At 40.5% G+C, this 16,317-nt stretch overlaps 1 protein-coding gene across 1 annotated transcript; it reads right to left on the bottom strand.

Annotated features, from left to right (window-relative positions):
* Window positions 1-741: 741 nt before the first annotated feature.
* On the bottom strand, window positions 742-12,998 carry UBE2B (ubiquitin conjugating enzyme E2 B). Its single transcript, XM_053376820.1, has 6 exons — window positions 12,816-12,998; window positions 7,298-7,378; window positions 6,548-6,573; window positions 3,014-3,103; window positions 1,564-1,652; window positions 742-1,191 (listed from the first exon to the last, which is right to left on the bottom strand). Exons 1-6 carry the CDS (start codon window positions 12,857-12,859, stop codon window positions 1,063-1,065), a joined length of 459 nt encoding a protein of 152 aa, XP_053232795.1. The 5' UTR covers window positions 12,860-12,998; the 3' UTR covers window positions 742-1,062.
* Between the last annotated feature and the right edge of the window lie 3,319 nt (window positions 12,999-16,317).

Raw genomic sequence — 16,317 nt, 5'->3', positions numbered from 1 at the left:
CATTCACAGAACTTCCTCTCTCCTCTGAGCAAAGAGCTTTCTTTAAGCAGAGGTAAAATGAGATACAAGGCAGAATTACCGCCTGCATGTGATTAAAACTCAGTTGTTCGGGCATATACATAGCTATGGCAATGGTCTGCATTAGTGAATGGCAGCACTCTCTGCACCTTGTCCACTGGCTCTGCTGTGAATGGTTTTGGCCAGTTAAGAGTCGCTAATGTAATGACTAGTGTTAAGTTTGGATATGGGGCACTTATTTGTGAGTTGCATGTCTTGAGTAGCATGTCCATCTTTTTTGCCACTTTATCCTATCTTGCATGACTGGCAAAAGGCAGCTTATGTACCAAGCTCCCCAAAGAGAGAGCACCATATAAGAAAATGTAAATAATGTCAAAAACTGTGTTGGAAAAAAAAGGAGCTCCAAGTACTTCTCTACCACACCAAAGTGCTGAGAACTGTAAGGTTCTTCCAACACTGGTTGGGGGGGGGGAATATTACCTAGGCAGAATTTTAGTCTGCACACGTGAAAGGGCATCTTACATCTTAACAATGTATTTTTGTAGTTAGATCTGCATGCAAGCGATCTGTGAGCCCATGGAAAACTTGAAAGAAGTGACAGAAAAATGTCTTGCACTGAGGTTATGTATTTCAGCTTTACATGAAATATTTTATATATAAAACTCTGTTAAGTGATTTTTGTCCAATTTATAAATCTAAAGAATTCAAAAATAAGGCATTCAATATTTTGAAAAAAGTACAGATTTACAAAATATGTATATTCTGTCATGAAAACTTCACACCAACATTATACACTTTGAAAAAAATACAAACAGGATATATTACAAATTTATGTAGCAATAACTTAGGTCATAACATGCAATAGAAAGTACATTAATCAAGGTACACAAGCTTTTAGAGTTTTGAAACTGAAGGGCTTATTTTTGCAAACACATCTGTATGCAAGTCAAACGTGGCACTTGAGAAGTTCTGATAGCATTTCCTATCGCGAGTTAAATTGTACATGATGATTATGAGGATGTCGGTTAATGAAGTAGTTATCTCTTATGAATCATTCCAACTTTGTTCAACAATAGCAGAAACTCTTTTTTCATATTCACGCTTGTTTTCCTGATAAAGTTGTGCAGCCTGACTGTTGGCAGGACTATTTGGATTGGGTTCGTCAAGCAGCGACTGGAAAGAGAAAAAGAAGCTAAAATTGGGGGTGGAATATAAAGCAGCAGCCATCAAAATGAAGAGATCTAACCAGAGTAGAATGCCATGTTTGAGGGTTACAACAAGCCCAGGCCCTGTTCTTGCAACATTTACATTTAATATTACATCTAAACTGATACAGTAAAAGAAAAATAACTGAATCCTTTTGACAAGCACTTCAGACAAAATGACTTACTAAGTAGCCGTACAGTTACTAGAAATAGTTCAAAATATTCACTGTAATAAATTGCTCAAGATAGAAAGGACTCAATCTTCATCAGCAATTTTCCCCATCAGCTTCTCAGATGAGTAGACTACTATGAAGAGCAGTATGTTATTTACTAAGATTACCTGAATTGAGGTTAAAATAGATGAGACATCATACGTAGGACTCCAGCGATTCTGAAGGATATCTAAACATATGCTACCATCTGCATATACTAAAATGAAAAGAAGGTTTTAAAATTATACCACTGTTATTTCAAGTTTATGCCAGTTTAATGCTACATGTGAATGGGTGATGCATTTCTCCAAAAGTTCAGCATTTTAATTCATATTGAAATCTTCATAAACATGCATAGATCATGCTGCAGAAAATATATAGGAGAAGAGCATATTGCACACTAACTTTTCACCAGTGAGGCAACCTGCAGTTAATCTTGTGTGGGCACAGGTTAGAAGTACTGGTCACTAGGCATTTTGGGAGGTAGCATCCATTTATTTATTGTTCACTTTTGGGCAGGAAGAAAATCAAAGTGAAATTCTCGTTCCCAAGACGGGTTTCTCTGCAGTTCAATGTGCTGATGGAGACTCATGACTCATAACAATCCCGATGCAAAATCTGAAGATAATTATATGAAAGGTGTTCGGTTTCCTTTGATTTGTAGCAATAGAAGAGGAACCCTCTCACTTTATCTCTAACCAATCTTCCTAACAAAGTTAAAATATATGGGTCACAAATCAGAGTTCCTCTATGCGTATGTCAGTTACACACACTGAGCAGGGACATAAAAGTTCCTCTCCAAAAGGAGGATCAATCTCCTTCACATTATGGCTTGTAGGCTCGCTGTCTCTCTTTAAAACAGTGTATATCATCTAGCTACATTTGACATCTCAGTAAAAACAATCTCTCATTCTTCCTCACTCTTCAGCTGATGAACAGCAAGTTACTTAGGCTACAGGAAGAATGGGAGGAAAGGTTTCAAAAATATTGTACACAGGGCCTCAATGTCTTGTCAAATGATTGAATCAGTGCTTGGACAGCATCAGTACTGCTTCCTGTTAACTAAGCTCTCCTTGCCTAAAAGAGAAGCAGCCATATGCTATACACAGAGGATTCAGCAACAAATTTTGAGACAGAAAGCTTCCAAAAAGGAGCACAGATATTAAGGAAGATTACAGCTCCAGCTGCAAAATTCATTAAGGCTTTGGATTTTGCAGATGTAGGGGGCTGGACCAACAGAGGCGGCCACTCATGCAATGGATCTTTCCCCATTCCCCACCGTACCCTCCATAGCAATTCCCTTAATCAGGAAGTTCTTTATTGGTCTCTAATAGAACAAACTATTTCTAAACTTAATTAGTTTCCATTTATTTTTCTGATTGCCAGTATGACATGGCTGTTCAGTGTTCAGATATTATTTTAATGAAAGTATTGGCTGCAGGCTATGAAGAATTTCTGTATTAAGTAGTTGCCATGACAATTGCCTTCAGCAATTGATATGGATATTAAAACTTTGTTAAAAGTCAGAGGGCACATGCTTGCACCTAAGGTTTTTACATATTCTTCATGAAAACTTACCATTGGGATGAAACATTTTTGATAAAAACCGAACAGTTGGAGGCTTATTTGGATATTCTTCTGAAAATTCTATTACTAGTTTAAAGGTACCTGTAAAAAAGGAGAGAAAGGGGTGGAAAGGGGGCAACAAACAAGAACAAATCATGTAGATGAATCTGCTTTTAAAAGCCTAAACATGACATTTTATTTAATACATTTGTATCCCATCTCATAAGGCAGTTTAGAGTTATATAACAAAGCTATTACAAACATCTTAAGATCGCAAATATATAGCGGAAAAACTAATTCCTTTCAAAAGCACTTATGATTAACAAGAGGGCTACTACTCTTGAAATAAAAATAAACACTTAGTCTAACATTATTTTTAGAGTTAATAAAATGCTGCAGTACACAGCTATGAATAGAAATAACATCAGCATCCTGAGAGTATCTTAGCAGCCCACTCAAGAGAATATGGAGTAGAATCTAAAACTGTGTAGCAAAATATGCAGATGAATTAGGTATATTCCTTTTGAATTTCCACAGGTTGAAAATGTAACATTGGTTTGGTATTAAAAACCAAACACAAATGGAGTTAGATAAACGTCTGGCAAACCTATTCAGCTCAGATATTTATTAGTTACATAACAGGCATTTTAAGCTGGTGCTGATTAACTGTTCTAATGAACAGGTCTTCACACATTATACATTTACTACAATGAAAGTATTTCTGTGAAGAAAGCAGCATGAAATCCATGCTCAAGATCATTGCATGGTATTTCTCTCTTTCACACACACATATATATGTGAGATACAGATACATTTCAAGGATCTGAACTCATGCATTTCACACTGTTTCTAAAAATGTGTTCTATGTGGGGACAGAAGCTGAATGTGTAAATTGGCCTGAAATTATCCAGCACAGTCAAACACATCCTTGGAGAAAACGAAAAGGAAAAAAGCTGGGCAGTTGAGGACGAAGCACTATACACAAATGAGGAGTTGCACGCCTATATATCTAAAAATGCCAATGTTTCAAAAGAAAACTTGCTCCCAGGACAGTAAGTACAGGTGTGCTTTTCTTTCTTTTTTTCTGGAGCAACCTGGTGCCCTCCAAACATTTTGGTCTACAAGGCCCATTGATCTCAGCCATAATTTTATTTTGAAAGAAGTAACATTCTCTTAGAAATACACAAAGCTTCTAGTACCTACATTTTCAGCAGTAATTTGAAGCATGCCTCTTTTTTGCTGCTTTTGTGTGTTTTTCGTATTGAGAAAGGGACACTTTAAAAAAAGAGAATTGTCAACATTCAGTTGACAGCCTTGAAGTCTTCACTACATCCAACTGGATATCAAAAACTAAGAGAATCTATGGGCTGGGTCAGAGACAAACAACTTACCATCAAATAGATTATCAGAAACATTTGCCGTCATTTTTGTGATGACAGCCTGCGTTTTCCCTGCACTAACAAGTTCCCCTGGGCTATACATGAGAGCCTCAGGTTTCTGGAGCTTGCAAGTAGCCATTTACTTCACTACAGGTGCTAAGCAAAAATTGTCTCAAACCTGGGAAGCTCTACAAAAAACTGCTTTGCCCCACCTTTTCAACTACAACTGACAGAATCAAGTTTAAAGCACACACACAAAATATAACAGGTTACAAACAGAACAGCTCTATGGTCATTAAGACTTACAAGTTTGCAGGAAACACTTATATACGTTCTAAATAAGACCAATAGAGATCTTAAAAAGAAACAAAAGATGGGGGGAAAACACCCACACAATATTTTGGAACTTCAACTTTTTTAAAAAAACCTGTTCAAGACACAACACTAGAGAGTGATGAACAGGTGGCTTTAAGTCTGCTTCAACCACTGCAAGAACAGCCATATACTTTACTGTGGTTATTTTCACCGAGACAGTTTTATACACAGATCAGTTCAAGGGAATGTGAAGTTGTTTTTATTTTCAGTATCAAAAGAGGATTCAGGATCATGTGCTATGGGCAAAGCCAGGCATTACCAAAAAAGCATGAAAAATGTTGGAATGAACTAATGTGAACTTCTCCCTAAATCTTAGCAGGCTCTACTGAATACAAGCTCAAAATCATACTGAAGGTCTGGTTTTAGGTACCGTCCTTGAGTGGGGCTATCGCGCGCACACACACGCGCGCACACACTCCCACCACCCCGTGGGCCCACTCTTTTCCAGTTGAATATCACATTTGGAAGACACCCAAGCTGTCCATCAACAATTATGTCTGACTGCTTTATTCTATGCCTAAGTGCCTTGTTGATGGAAACTGTGGCTAAAAGCCAAATAGCTACTTTAGCGATGGCCAAGGTCTTGGGCATGCTCAGTAATATTGGGGGGGGGGGAGGGGGAGGGAACAACAAAATTTCAAAATCTATTTTCCATGTGTCATGGGGGAGTTCTATTCAAGAAATTCAAGTCCAAACTTCAATTAACAAACAGAATTTGTCTCGGGGTTCTTTGAATCCCTGTCTATTACGTCAGGGTCCCCATTTTGGCAAATATGCAATTGTCACTGGAGATAGGAATTTTGGAGCGGTCAGAGGGAGCTCCAGTAGAACCAGCTGCAAATTCAAGCATTAAAATATTTCCAAATTGTCAGTCATGGTTAATTTATAACTCCTCCAGATGACCCAATTTTAGATTAGGGATGTGACAACCTACTTCATGAAACCATCAGACTGATTAGCACTTTGTGTTCTCGGGCTGCAAACCTAAATGATAAAAGACCCTTTTAACTAAGTGGATTTTATTATATTGTACAGTGCAATCCTAAACAGGTCTACTGATAAGTTAAGTTTTATTGACTTCAATGTGACTTGCTCCAAGGTGAGTGGGGTTAGGACTGCAGCCTTAGTATTGTGGTCAAACAAGTAAATTTACATGATTTAAAGTACTAGGACTTCTTGCTAATAGGTACTGTTAGAATAATGGGCTTTAAAACAGGTAGCTGGTTTTTGTTACCAAGGTTTACATGTATTACGGGTAGGGAGCAAGTGGTACTGTGGTCTAAACCACCGAACCTCTTGGGCTTCCCAACTGGAAGGTCAGTGGTTCAAATATGCATGATGGGGTTAGTTCCCATTGCTCTATCCCAGCTTCTGCCAACCTAGCAATTCAAAAGCATACCAGTGCAAGTAGGTAAATAGGAACTGCTGCCACGGGAAGGTAAACGGCGTTTCCGTGTGCTCTGGCAATCGTCACTGTGTCCTGTTGTGCCAGATGTGGTTTAGTCATGCTGGCCACATGACCCGGAAAGCTGTTTGCAGACAAACGCTAGCTCCCTCGGCCTGAAGTGAGATGAGCGCTGCACCCCAAAGTCGCCTTTGCCTGGACTTAACCGTCCAGGGCTCCTTTACCTTTGCTTACACGTATTACTACTACAGCTGGAATGTTATCCTCAATATAACACTATCAGACAACTATTACACGTAACATATGGCAACATAATGCAATATTCCTGTGCTTAAATTCTAAATTTTAGAAAAGCTACCAGAAGCAAAGAATGTTTTAAAAGCTTACCATCTTCAAAGGGAGTACCTTCTGGCCTGGAAAGACAGATAATAAGAATTAATTATTCCTTAACTGTAAATGAACAAACAGAACTCACAGGCTATTTTCTGCCATTTAGGTTCCCATAAAACAGTGGCCAGTAGCTTGGTATATAAATGTGTTACTGAAAATATATTTGATTCCCAAACTCTAGATATTGCAGCGCCTCTGCACAGAGTCTCACTTGCAAAGCTATAATTTGAGACAATACATTCACTGGAATTTTCAGCCAAAGTGCTCAGCTTGTTCCACTCTCAATTAAAAGCGCCATGCTTGTACAATTGCATGCTATATCATAAGAAAGCTTAAAAGAGAATGATTTGAGAGGGATTCAATTTAGTGCTAAACAGATTGCTCCATCAACACAAACATTTGTGCCCCTCCCCCTGCATGTTGTTCAGGGGGTTCTCCTGATCCCACCCCCACTTTGGGCATGTGTGTGTGCAAGGTAGGAGAGGGGGAAGCCCCGCTGAGCTAGCAGAAGTCCTTGCATGGGCTTCCACTGGTGGGGCTTATTAGTTGAATCCTATTCTATATGTTCCATGTTGCCCTATTAAACGGAATACTCTGGAGTGCAAGACTGGGCCCTTAACAATCTGTTTCCAATGATGTGCTCAATTGTGTCAGTCATCATTTAGCATTTTTGAAAGTGACACAGAAAATAAACAACTTAGAATATATTCATTCATTTCCTTTATAATGAAGGTAAGGTTCACTTACCCAAAAATAACTGCATTCCATTGCATTATGTTGTTCTCAGATGGTGCACCACTGACCCCCACGGGTGGATCTTCCTGTAATCTTTAAAGAAGAAAGCAGAATGCATGGAGACATTAAAATCCATAGTGTACACACACTATTCCAGCCAGCCATGCCTTCCTTTATGATATTCCACCCATTCCTCCTCCCATCTGGTTTTCTGTCTCCTCAATGGTCAGCCAGCATTCTGTGGAAAATAGGAAGCAGCCTGAAAATGAGTCTTATCTAGTTCAGTATTGTCTACACTAACTGATAATGGCTGTCGTGGGTTTCAGGCATGGGACATTCCCAGCCCTACTTGGGAGTTCTTTGGGGGCTAAACCTGAGAATGTTTATATGCTAAGAATATGCTCTGCCACCAAGGTTCAGTCCTTACCACAATCCTGGACTGAAGTTACTTGTTGCCAACCTAATCTTCTGCACTCGTTCTTTTACATTTCAGCACAGAAAACACTCATATTTTATCTAATTTGCTTTAACTGTATGTGTCTATGATGATTATCCTCTTTTCTATAGCTGTAAGAGGAGGAGAGTTGGGGACACTTGCACATCTTTTCTCAGGCTTAGCACTTCTGGTGCCTGATGTAAGCAAAGCTTGTCTGTTCACTTATGCCACCACGTAAGTAGTGTTGGTAGTCAACCTGAGATCTGCTTTGTGGTGGCTATTGCTGGGTACTGAGGCAGGGACCATCTGCATCCAAACAGATGCTCTACTAGCAAGCTGCATTCTTCTCATGAGCATTCAGACCATCACTTGGAGATAACTATACGGAAAATGAACTGTTATTTGTTTACATATTGGCAAGCATCTACTGAAGCCATAAATTATGTCTGTTTGAAACACAGAACATTACTGAAACATCAGGCGAAATCAAGACCCTTGATTCAGCTGGTTTGTCAGCTGTGGGTTAGCTCCACTATGGTGGCTCATGCATTGGTGACCTTTAGGATAGACTAATGTAATGCACTTTATATTGGGCTACCCTTGAGGCTGGTATGAAAGCTGCAGCTGGTGCAGAATTCCACAGCCCGGTTGCTATTGGGTGTTGGCTACCAACAAACTAACACTTGTGCTGAGGGAGCTGCACTGGCTATCACATGCTGATTATCTTTCTTCAAGGTCTTACTATTAGTATATGATGTTCTAAACAACCTAAGGCCAGTGTACTTCAAATACTGCCCTATTCCATAACCCCTGCTTGAACTTTGTATCCTGCCACATAAGACTTGTCAAATGGTGCCTGGCTATCCTCAACAAGAAATTGTGAATTTAAAGAGATGGCATGGGATTATGGAACTCTATACCTAATGAAAGCAAGTAGACATCATCTGTAATGAGTCTTAGGTGCCAACTTGTGTTATTATGTCACTATTTCAGCAAGCTTTCCCATGGAAATAATTTATAGTTTTCATAACCTTGTCAGGTGACCCAGACTCGACTTAAGCTTCCTAAATGTATTTTGCTTCAATTTTATTTATGTTGCTCTGGTTTTGAGATTCTGTACACTACAGAAATATATTTTATCTAGGTTTTCAGTAGAGAAATGATGATCATTCATAATATCTGTAGTGAGACAGTGCTGTTCTATTTTGGTTGGTGGAACAATTTGATTTCAGAGTGTGCTGTGCCAGCCCATTTCAACCCACCTCCATATGTTACTCCATTTTAAAAAAAAAGTCCCAACATGGTCAAGATGCATCTTTTTTTAAAGTCACTCCATTTCTCAAGCTGGATTACATACAGGGACATCTCTTAAAGAAAAGCTGAAGAGACAGAGTGAACTCCTTCCATGTGGCAAATATGACCTCCTCACGCTTACTTTATGTAACACAAGAGCTTGCCTTGTTATGCCAGTATTGTATACGGACATTTTTACAGCAGAACTGCAATATTAGTGATAGTCTGTTAATCATGTTTATTTAAGAGTTTGCAACATTTTGCCGAGGAAAATTAGAGATTTAAGGCACTGAAATAATTCTCTGTCAGTAGCCCTCACATCAAAAAGTACATTTCCATTTACAGTGGTACCTCGGGTTACATACGCTTCAGGTTACAGACTCCGCTAACCTAGAAATAGTGCTTCAGGTTAAGAACTTTGCTTCAGGATGAGAACCGAAGTTGTGCTCTGGCGGCGCAGCGGCAGCAGGAGGCCCCATTAGCTAAAGTAGTGCTTCAGGTTAAGAACAGTTTCAGGTTAAGTAAGGACCTCCGGAACGAATTAAGTACTTAACCTGAGGTACCACTGTATTGGGAAGGAAGACTTGCAACAGAGTGGCATTAGGAATAACAGCAAATTAACAGCATGCTGCATTGTCAGTCTACATACAGTTCCTTGCCCTTAAAACTACCCTGCATTTATACAGCTCTCTTCTTGGAGCATGCTCAGTTCAATCAGTTTAATGTCAACAGCACAAGCTACCTAAAACCTTGGCTGGAGAGCAAAGGAACGTGACTTCTTGCTACATGATAGCCAGCTTGCATGCCAGTGTCTCAGCAAAAGCATTAAGCCCCATGTGCTGTTCAGAGATAGCTTTGGTTCTTGAAGCTTCATGAACACCATGCTGTGAAAAGCCTTCAGCTATGAAGATTTTGCAGCCCTGACTGGGATTTCACATGCAAACAGAGTTAATTGAAGATTAGAGGGAGCAAGGATGCCATTTACTACTAAGTCAGCCTAAATGAAATAAGACTTACGCAAAATATACCTTCCTTAACTCAGATGGCTTGACTGCCAAATACTCAACATTTATATAGAAAATTTCAAATGTTCAAAACACTTCACATACGTTATCCAAGAATATTTAAAACAGTTGAGGTGAGCTTTGAACTAAGTGTTTCCTGACATGAATCCCAGTTTCTATGTCAAACCAGCTATCTAGCATGCACTTTGAAACAAACACATTCCATTTTGAGATTTCTATCGCCAGATATTTCCCCATTCAGTAGTTAAAATGTCTTCATCAATAGTGTTACGTGGAGTTGTTTAACAAATGTCTAGGCTAGGGATCCCTTATATAGTTAGTGCATTTTATGTCCTCTTTCAAAAGGACTGTCCTAGCTCACACAACACTGGATTTTAAAAAAACAACTAGCAAGTTCAGTGCAGTTTAATTTCTAATCATAACCTTTCTAACTTTTGTGTCAGTTTTCAAAACACTGGTGCCTTGGTGAAAATATTGCTTGGTTCTGGGGTCATAATTTTTCATGTTGTTCCAGATGCAACACAAGTTGTCTTAGGGCAGATTTTAAAATTTAAGTCAGTATAGTGAAACCAGTAAAACAATTATTAAAACTAACCTGGAAGTATAAAGGCTTAGTTCCCATAGTGAAACTTAGCTTGACTGAGGAATGTATAAGTTCAGTTCCTGAAATTAATTCCGATACATTTATTTCAAAGTAAGCCTTGCTGATTTCAATGGAATGCATTCAAGAAAACAGTTCAGGATCACAGCTTTGTGCAATACTGCATTGTTGGATACGGCCACCGTGTCACAGCACCAACCCATTCTGTGGCATGGCATAACCACATTTCCCATACTGGGGAAATACAACTATCTGCAGTCCTATGGCAATTCAGCAGCAACTGGATCCCATCTTAAAATGTTCACCTGTTCATACAATTATTTTGTTTCTTTATTAATTCCAAATTTAAGCAAAGTTGGAGACCATATAGCTGTCTGTACACTTAACAACATCCATGCTGTAATAGTTCCTGTGTAATGTTATCTAAACAATATTTAAGTATTCAATGTACATATTGTAATTTTATAGAATATGCACAGGTTTCTTTGTAGAATCCATTTGCAGTGCCAGGAAAAGCATATTTAGATAGGATGTCTTTCTTGGCAACCTGCTTGAGAAAATAAAATGGCCATTATTTTGCCAACTTCAGCATAACCTTCACAGATGCCTCCAGATGTCAGTAAAAGCTAAGAGGCAAAGAGCAATTATAGGAAGCAGCCCTAAACAAACACGGAAACAACACAAGCCTCCATTGTAATAGGCACACACAACTTCAGTGTGAGAAAGTTAGCATTTTCTATAAGCCATAACTAAAATCATTGCATTCACTTAAGCACAGCCAACATTCTCCCTGCTTTTGAAGAACACAGCTGGTTATATAGCAAAAATTTTAAAAAATCAATGTTTCTCTCCACCATTTCCCCTATCCCCCCACCCAGGAAGCTATGGAATTCACAGGCCAGCCTTTTACAGAGTTTACATTTCTGAGAGATAATTCATATACCAATTCTCTTTGCATAAGTCCAAGTCATAAGGGAATAGAGTAGAGTGAATACCAAATGCACTGAAACTCTACTCTGGAGCAGATCCTTGGGGATTAAAAGATTCAACATAGCTAAACGAAAGAGGGGGACACTGGACTGGATGGAGTTTTATTTACAGCTCCACTGTTGGCTCACTGGGTAACCTGAGGCTGTGACAATGGCTTCTTTTATTTTTGAAGCATCACATTGGCAAGATGCTTTGGGATCAGTGGATGAAGAGCATAGAAAAACTCTATTAAACGGAAATAACAAAGCTTGCATTTAATACAGCTCTGTGGCCTACCAGTTTCCTTCCTTAAAAAGAAAAGAAAACCGTCGGAAATCATTTCTTGGGCATACCATTTACCGTGGCTTTTATGTAACAAACCCGTTTTCACACTCGGCAAACCCCAAAGGCAGCTTGCATGCTGAGTACTTGGAGGGGTGGGGGTGGGTGCAGGATAGGAAAAAAAACAGGTAAGAGGCGACTTCTTAAAACCAGTGACCTAATCACTATTTTGCATAACGTCCCATGCTGTAAACAAACTGGCTCCCTAGGTCATTCCCCTGAGTTGGGGGGGGCCTTCATCTGTACCTGTGACGTGGTCAATCCAGTCTATTTCAATCCAACTCCCTTATATCAACAAGACAAGTATTCTACAAAGGGGCGTCAAAGCAAAAAAAAAAAAAAAGGGAATGGTCTCTCGAATCAGTTTGGCTCTCTTTTATTTGGGGGGGGGGGTTGAACAGAGAAGAGGAAAAAACCCAGCAAGCTTCATAAGTCTTTTGTCTAGCACAACTCTTGTTCTTATAAAAGCACCTTGACTTTCTTCTTCTTAACAGAGGAGGAAGGGGAAGGAGGGAGGGTGGGGGGCAGTCTGGGTGCGAGGCAAGGGCAGATCTTTTCGAGGGGAGGAAGTAGAAACTCTTGAACTCTTTGTCCTCCCAGCAGGTTTTTTTGGGGTAGAGACGGACAGGCGAAATCTAGAGTTCTTCTTCCCCTCCGCCCTAAACACAGAAAGCCCCCCCCCAGCTCCTTTGGAAGGGCAAAAGGCAAAGGTGAGCAGCTAGGCTCTTACAAGGGGGTCCCCAAGAGCGGGGGGGCCCCCTTCCTCCTCCTCCTCCAGAGAAGGCGGGAGGGAGGGGGCGCATTCCGGCCCTGGGAAGCAGCCAGAGCTCTTGGAAGGAGGAAGGAAAGGGGAAGAGCGCTTACCTCTTGAAATCTCTCATTAGCCTCCGCCTAGCTGGGGTGGACATGATGCTCCCCGCTCCCCTCGGCTGCCAAATGAATCCTCGGGCCTCCCCACCTCCAAAAAAAAAGGCCTCAGCACCGCTGGCAACGCCGACGTCTCCCTCCCCGGCGGCCGCCTGCTCTCGCTCTGCTGCTTCACAAACAACTCCGCAATGGCGTCTCCCTCCGCCGGTGGGGGAGGGAACCAGCCGCCCTTCGCGGCTGTACCACTGCGCCTGCTTGGGGAGGGGACCCAGAACGCCTTAGGGATGTACCACTGCGCCGGCCTGAAGGGGGTGAGAAGGCTTTTCTCTCTCTCGCTCTCTGAGCGCGAGGGTGTCGCCCTGCGCTGTGATTGGCTCTCCTGTCCTCCAGCAGGGCACGGGTTGCTGCGCGGATATATTTTGCAGATCTCGCCTACAGGAGTCTTCGAAGGCGGAGCAGCGGCTGCAGTGCGTGTACCTCGGTGCGGGCAGGAGGCGTTGAGTTGTCAGAGAGTGTAGTGACGGTGTTTTTTTTGGGAAATCATTGTTCCCTTTATTTCTTAGCTGTCACAATATCGTTGTTTATTACTTAGCTAAGGCTACCGCCCTAGCTCTTCTTACCCTTTTGAATTTTCTCCGAAGTAGAAATGGTTTGGGTTGCACTTTTAACCAACTACTGTACATCCTTATATAAAAGTGCAAAGGTAGCCTTGTTTATCTAAAATCCAAAGTTGAGGAAATGCCTTTATTGGAGCCAGCCAAAATGTAAAACAAAAATAAATCCACCTTGAGCTTGGTTCTTAAACTGACCGTATGCTGCAACATTTTAGCCTCCCGTTTGTACTTTTTTTTTGTATTTTTATTTTTCGCCTCTGTCACAAATCTTACCTTGATGAAGTATTGTGAATAACTCGGAACACCTGCCACAATTTCGTGGCTTTTTGGTTGGTCTGAATACAGACTCGTCCAACAAGATTTTTTACATTTCTATAGCTGCTGTATAGCAGAAATTCTCGTTGCAACTCTGAAAGCAAAATACAAAACCACAACATTAAAATACAGTATCGAGCAATAAAAACTACTGCTAGTTTAAAAACAAACAAACATACCCTAAAACATATTCTAAACTAATTTAAAAAGTCAGAGGCCCAGAGTGAGAAAACAGGTTTTAAAAAACTGAGTAAATAGTATGGGATAGGTGCTCCTTATTACAGAAACCAACATATGAGGGTCTAGTTAGTAGTTCTTCCTGATTTCAGACACCATAACTTTACAATATTCTTTATGGGGGAAAGGAATCTCTTCCATTCTTGGTTTAAGAACCTAGATCTACACATGACCTATAAATGTTTTCTGAATATAAGGTCCACTGAGTTCAGTGGATTGTGTTTCTCCTAAATAATTAGTGCAGATGGTTGTAGATAATGGACTCCAGTCATCAGCACATTTACTTAGAAATGGTCAATCAGTTCAGCAGGATTTACATCCTGGTAAGCATTGCAGCCTTAAAACCTTGACTTTATATAAATGGGCTCCTTCATGATCACAGCCTAAAGATGCAAACCTGTGCACATTTGAGAGTAGATGAAGGCTACAATCCCAGCTCCACTTATCTGGAAGTAATGCTGATGGAATTAAATAGAACTTATTTCTTAGTATACATGGTTAAAGATAAAGGTAAAGGACTCCTGACAGTTAAGTCCAGCCGCAGACAACTCTGGAGTTGCGGCGCTCATCTCGCTTTACAGGCCGAGGGAGCCGGCGTTTGTCCGCAGACAGTTTTTCCGGGTCATGTGGCCAGCATGACTAAGCTGCTTCTGGTTCAATGGGCTGGTGCAATAGGATTGCAGCCTTAATATGTTATTGTAGTTATTCACCTTTTTCACTTAAGTGAAACTTTTTTCTATTTGCGGCATGATGTAATTCTTTATTCATCAATGTATAGTATGATTCATTTGGTAAGGTTTCAGATTGGATTACTGTATTGGTTTTTTACTGAGAATAATAAGTCAAAACATAATTGACCTTGTTGATTCCAAAAAGCAACAACACCATAATCATACTAATTTAATTTTCTGGTTTTGTAGGTTCTTTTACATAGTTGCCACCTCATAAATTATTGCTTCCTCACTGAAGAAGTGATAGCATCTGATTTTGGTCCAGATTAATTCCAAAGTGTCAGATGTTGCCCAGTGCTTTTTAAAATAAAAAATCCCATTTGACTGGCTGTTATCTTTTTCTAGTTTGTCCTGTAGCTATAAATCATCTTACATTGGAGTGGGGGAGAGAAGAAGACTGGATATGGCATTTTAACTGTCCTGATTATTTTGATCCAGTACTTTTTGTGTTTCTAAAGTCCCAGTATTTACCGGTAATTAAAAATTAACTTATGTATAGTGCAATGCAATCCTTTGCATGTGTACTCCAGAGTAAATCCCATTTGGTATCCAATGCTTTAGACTGCAATCCTGTATCCATTTACATGGGATTAAGCTCCTTTGTGGGACGCAGGTGGCACTGCGGGTTAAACCACAGAGCCTAGGACTTGCCCATCAGAAGGTTGGCAGTTCGAATCCCTGCGATGGGGTGAGCTCCCGTTGTTTGGTCCCAGCTCCTGCCAACCTAGCAGTTCGAAAGCACAAAGTGCAAGTAGATAAATAGGTACCACTCCAGCGGGAAGGTAAACGGCGTTTCCGTGTGCTGCTCTGGTTCGCCAGAAGCGGCTTAGTCATGCTGGCCACATGACCCGGGAGCTGTCTGCGGACAAACGCCGGCTCCCTTGGCCAATAAAGCGAGATGAGCGCCGCAACCCCAGAGTCCGTCACGACTGGACCTAATGGTCAGGGGTCCCTTTACCTTTACCTTTAAGCTCCTTTGTACTTAATTAGTCTTTCTTCTGAGTAAGATTGAGCATAAGATTGCAAGCACTGATTTTCAAGTGAATGATGTGAATGAAAGAGGCTGTGAAGGTTAGTTTATTTCAATATTGGAATCTGGCATCTCTGTCTAAAGTGCATTATTTGGAAGTAATTCACGTAGGCTATGCTGCAGATCCAGTTAACTCAGGATGGATCTAACCTGTTGCTAGAAGAAGGCCAAGTGCTTTGTTTAGGTGCTCAAAGCAGGTGGGGGAGTGCTGGAAGCGTAGGAGCTAGGTAGATTGTAAGGAAGTGGCGCCATTTAAAATGTAGTTATCACAATGGTGGAAATCAATCCTAAATGCAATTACACCTCCATAAGTGGATTTGGGAGCATACTGTAAAAGGTTTATGATTGTTGTTGTCAGAAGCAATGTCCATGAAATTGTAGAGGCAATTCAGGGAGTCGGTATTATAACCTGGCTCTTCCAAAGGCAAGAATAACTGAATTGTGAAGTCCCAATGGGTATGAAATAAATTGGTATGCAGGAACTGACGGTCAGTGTAGAATAATCTCATACCAAGCCAGAGGGCAGTGCATTGACAAAGTACCACTATGCAAGTCAAAAACTGTTTCCATGT

Source organism: Podarcis raffonei, chromosome 2 (assembly GCF_027172205.1).
Source record: "Podarcis raffonei isolate rPodRaf1 chromosome 2, rPodRaf1.pri, whole genome shotgun sequence".
In the NCBI taxonomy this organism is placed as follows: Eukaryota; Metazoa; Chordata; class Lepidosauria; order Squamata; family Lacertidae; genus Podarcis; species Podarcis raffonei.
Note: the sequence above shows the minus strand (reverse complement) of the source record. Positions and strands in the feature narration are given on the sequence as shown.

Bases quoted from the DNA above. Each gene is read 5' to 3' on its own strand.
- UBE2B (XM_053376820.1), bottom strand. From the start codon at position 12,859: ATGTCCACCCCAGCTAGGCGGAGGCTAATGAGAGATTTCAAGAG. The intron at 6,574-7,297 runs GTAAGTGAACCT...CTGTCTTTCCAG, and splicing joins TGGAATGCAGTTATTTTTGG to GCCAGAAGGTACTCCCTTTG. The intron at 1,192-1,563 runs GTAATCTTAGTA...TTCTCTTTCCAG, and splicing joins CTATTTTAACCTCAATTCAG to TCGCTGCTTGACGAACCCAA.